General features: G+C 48.7%; 1 protein-coding gene across 1 annotated transcript; it reads right to left on the reverse strand.

Annotated features, from left to right (window-relative positions):
- LOC106817982 (monocarboxylate transporter 13-like) lies at window positions 1–3,391 on the reverse strand. Its single transcript, XM_014822685.1, has 6 exons — window positions 2,980–3,391; window positions 2,585–2,880; window positions 1,839–1,985; window positions 1,437–1,548; window positions 795–1,378; window positions 1–241 (listed from the first exon to the last, which is right to left on the reverse strand). The coding sequence occupies exons 1-6, from the start codon at window positions 3,147–3,149 to the stop codon at window positions 66–68; spliced, it is 1,485 nt and encodes a 494-aa protein (XP_014678171.1). The 5' UTR covers window positions 3,150–3,391; the 3' UTR covers window positions 1–65.
- Between the last annotated feature and the right edge of the window lie 1,525 nt (window positions 3,392–4,916).

A 4,916-nucleotide genomic window follows, 5' to 3' on the forward strand; every position in this document is an offset into this window, starting at 1 on the left:
AGGCGTGAGCACTTTCTCGAGTATATGAAAGTTCCAGTAATGCTTCCGTCCTAGTTTAACGCTTTCTATAATGCGCTGACCACTGTCTCCGTACTTTGTTGGTGAGTTGATTCTTGCGGCATGTGACTCTGTTTGTAGTCGATATAGAAGACGCCACCTAGCGCCGCTGCGCTGCCGAAACCAATGACTCCAGATAGAATGAAGACTGGTTTCACCATCTCCGTATAGTCCACTAGGAATCCTGTAGTGATACGAAATTACAAAATTGTAAATTACGAGATAGAAAATCGTAGCGTAGTGCAAACATGTTGTCGCGTGAACGGACCTTTGGGCGAATTCGCTTCACTTCAATCTAAATTTAATTAATAAATAGAGACACTGAAGATCAAGTGAGCGTCGCACGTGAGAGGGACAGTCATGTTCGTGTAAGGGAAAAGTCATGCTTTGTGATTTGGCAGAGGTTAATAAATTACCATTGACTTGTTACGGATGGAGATTACTCGAAGGAGTGCAGCTAGGTGAACCATTTATCATGGGATGAAGGCAAAATGATTAGGTCTATATAGGAATTATATATCACATATCACGCATCAAGTTAGATGAACGGACACCAGACTAGACACCGTGAACAGGAGCCTAAAAGCTAGAACTAATAGCAAACTAAATAACGGTAGAAATAGGTCTGTCAACAACTCCATGCGCACCTCCCTTCACACCTGTATCTGCAACAACACATTGGTAAATCTGTCATGACAACACAAATCTGGCGAGCCAAATCGTACGCGAGCACTCACCTGCTGCAAGAGGCCCGACGAGACCTCCTAGACCATAGGAAAAAAGGTAGAACGCCTGAACCATCGGTAGATTCTGTATGCCGAACAAATCCACCAGCATTGTCGTTTCCAGGCTCGCTCTAGCGCCGTAGGCGCACCCGTACAGCACACAGCAGATCACGAACACCCACAGTTCGCGTGCGAGCAGGAACAAGAAGTAGGTGACGCCGATGATGATGGTCGCGACGACGAAGACGATGCGACGGAAGAACAACGAGCGGTCGGCGAGCGACGACACGACGAATTGCAGCACGACGTTACAGATGTTGAGAACTGTGATCATGAGAGCAGCCTGCGAGAGACTCAAGCCCTGCCGGACGCCGTACAACACACCGAACGTCACGAGCACGTTCAGACTGAACGAGTTCAGTAGATGATTCATGCAGTGAAGTACGAACTTCTTCGTGTTCGTAAGCGGCATCATGAGACGGCCGCCCTCGCCGCGGCGCTCGGCCAGCGCGTCCTTCGACGATTGCGGTATTTCCCGGAAGAGGGCGCCAGCTGCTACGCTCTGTAGGTAATGCCGGCCAAACTGATCATCGCACCTTGCCAGGTATAAAGCTCTCGATTAGTTCACACACAGCATGGGTGAAATTAGCGCACCACGGCTCCGCGCTGTTGCCTCCCAGCTCCATTCGCCAGAGAACGCTTCTTGTCGAAATAAAGTCCGTTAATGACAAGGAAGGTGTGTAAAATTCATTTACTCTTCCAATGCCTGCAAGAAACCACTTCAATAGTTAGAATATTATTGCATCAGTACTTTAGCTACACGGGCTCAAGTGTCCATAGCATATCCGCGTTCATACACACAACGCTACGTATGCTTACGAAAAATGCGTGTACCATAATCTTTTCTGAATAACAGATTGAAACGAAAGTAAAGAGCTGCTTCACGGAAATACACGGCGACACAGGACAGTATACGTGGACTGACTATTCACATTTTATAATCTCCCGAAAATAATCCTGAATTCATCTCTGGCAACGTAATGCTTTCTTGCTTACCTGCCATTAGGCCGTATGCACAGATCAACACGTTGAGATCCGCTGGTGCAGCATAACTGATACACATGCCAGCTGTAGCCAGCATCCCTCCTGTCGTCACCACCAGCCGATAGCCATACTTCTCTGACAGTCGGCTGAACACAGGACCTGTTCAAGTAGTTACAATTTATACCATGTCACGATATTTGACTATAATAAACGTCACTTCAGGCGTGCACGAACACACAAGCGCGCACGTACACACACGCGCGCGCACACACGTCCACGTACACGCTACTGCTGCGCACGTACAACCACGCCTTGCGCACGCACACCAAGCGCCCTGCACCGAACGCACATGCACGTAGACACAAGTGCACGTACACACACGTGTAGGCACTGCGCATGAAAGCTTGATCAGATGTGAGAACAGAGCAGACAGGGCGAGAGAGAGACAGTCAGCGAGATGAGAGATGTGAGTCGCGAGAGAGAGAGAGAGAGAGAGAGAGAAAGCGCGCGCGAGAGAAAAAAGAAAAGAGAGAGCAAGAGACTCTCCATTGCGCTCCCTCATTTCCCCCAATTATTCCATCCCTCAATCCCTTTCCCCATCCTCCCCACTATACTTCTAACTTATATACAAATTGTAAACATAACCAGAGCATTGTACTGTCTCTTAAAATCAGGCAAACATATAGATTTCTCGGGGTTAGAGAGCGCAAGAAGAAGCGTGCGCGTGCAGCGGGACACACGTGTAAGCGGCGTCTCACCTGACATTAGTGTCATTCCGGTCTGCAGCGATCCCACGAGAGCGATCAGGCTCGTCCTATCCCCGAACACCGACACAAACTCTACGAACAGCACTGGAAAGGAAGAGACTGCGCCGTACATAACGAACATGTTCATGGAAGCGCCCACCAGCACCATCCACGCCCAGCCGTGATCGGTGTGCGCCAAACCCCCGATCTCCACGATGTCCAGTTGATGGACCGCGTCGCCGTCTGTCACGTTGTCTGTGGTCTCCGTGTTTGTCACCTTCCATATGGTCTCCGCGTTTGTCATGTTCACCATGGTCTCTGTGTTTGTCACGTTCTCTGTGGTCTCTGTATTTGTCACATTCTCTGTGGTCTCTGTATTCGTCACATCCTCTGTGGTCTCTGTATTTATCACATTCTCGGTGGCTGCCGTGTCTGTCTCTTTCCTGCCTGCTGTGTTCTCTTGCTGCGTGTTTGTTGTCGGACTGCCTCGCAAGGTGACGGGACAACTCAGCCCTGGCGTGGTCGCTGTAGCTTCACCGTCTACTGACGTCCCACCTTTCACGGCATCACGTTGCATTGTGTATCGTTCTCGTTCTCTGCTAAACTGCCCGTGGATTTCGGTGGATTTGCGCGCAAACCTCTCATAACTTGCAACTGTGTTCTGCCAAACACGACTTGCTCATCCCCCCGCGTCGCTGCATGCACAGGGAATGCAATCAAGAGGACAGGTAGAGAGATGAGAGGGAGGGAAGAGAAAGAGAGAGGGGGAGACGTCGGGGACAACAGCCGGACTCACAGCCGCTCCGCTACAACACACAGACTGTGCTAATCGCGCTAACCGCTACCAAACCCTAACCATATTCAGATAGTTACAGGGTACGTTCCTGCTATACCGGACCGTACCAGGATACGTTCCGACAGTACCCTGGTCGGGACTATAGACCCTATATAAGCATCAGGTAAAGGAATATCTGCTATTAGGGCAGTTAGTGCAGAAAATAGCAATTAAGCAGTCGTTGTATCAGCCTTATATCAGTAACATCAGTAAGTGTCAAGATATGTTCAGAAGCAGTCGTTGTCTCAGCTATACTTAGGTTAACAATTCAGAAGTGTCAGATATATCCAATAAGCAGCTTCGTAGTATCCGCTTATCAGTAACACTCAGTAAGTGTCAGATATTCAGTAAGCAGTCGTTCGTTAATCAGCCTATATCAGTAACATCAGTAAATGTCAGAATATATCAATAGAGGCAGTCGGTGTATCAGCTATGATCAGTAACATCCCGTAAGTCTCAGATATATTCAGTCAAGCCCAGTTCGTTGTATCAGCTATATCAGTGACATCAGTAAGTGTCAGATATATCAGTAAGCAGTCGCTTGTAATCAGCTATAATCAGTACATCAGTAAGCTGTTACATATATCAGTAAGAGTCGTTTGTATCAGCCTATATCAGTTAACATCACTAGGAAGTCGTCAGATATATATCAATTTAAGCGAATCGTTGTATTCAGCTATATCAGTAACACTCAGTAAGTGTCAGATCATGTCAATAAGCAGTCGTTGTATCAGCTATATCAGTAAGATCATGATAAGTGTCAGAATATGTCCAATACTGCAGTCGTTGTATCAGCTATTAGCAGTAACATCAGTAAGTGTTCACATATATCGTAAGCAGTCCGCTGTATCAGCTATATCAGTAAGCATCACTAGGAAGTAGTCCAGATATATCATCCAAATGCCAGTCGTTGTATCAGCTATATCCAGTAACATCACTAAGGAAGTGTCAGATATATATCAATAAGCAGGCCCCGTAGCCAGCTTTCATATTGGGGGGCGGGTTCGTTTTTCAATGTTGGCAATTTGCTCGCAGCGGGCGTGCTACAAGGATTTGTACGCAGGGGGCGGTCACCGTAACCCAAAGGTGGCGAGGCACGCGAAGGGGGGGTCCTGGGGGGCAACTCCCCAAGAAATTTTTTTAAATTAGACCGCCCTCAAATGCGTTTCTCTGCGCGAGCAGGGGGCGGTCCGGACTCCCTGGACCCCCCATGTACACGCCGCCTGCTCGGCGCGAAGCGAACCAGCGAGAGAAGCCAAGCGATCCGAGGGGGGGAGCGGTGTGGGAGGGGGCGTGTTCACTGTTCACGCCTCCCGCACGATGGCAGATTCGTTGCAATTATTACACTAAAAATGGAGCGGCGACTAGGTGAAATTACTTGCCAAAATTTTCAAAATTATTAATTTTTTTGCTTGGGGGTGGGGGGGACGGGCGGGGGGGGGGCGGTTCCGTTTCGAACCCGTCCGAACCCCCCCTGGCTAACGGGCCTGATAGCAGTCGTTGTATCCG

This window comes from Priapulus caudatus, unplaced genomic scaffold, assembly GCF_000485595.1.
Source record: "Priapulus caudatus unplaced genomic scaffold, Priapulus_caudatus-5.0.1 Scaffold1961, whole genome shotgun sequence".
In the NCBI taxonomy this organism is placed as follows: Eukaryota; Metazoa; Priapulida; class Priapulimorpha; order Priapulimorphida; family Priapulidae; genus Priapulus; species Priapulus caudatus.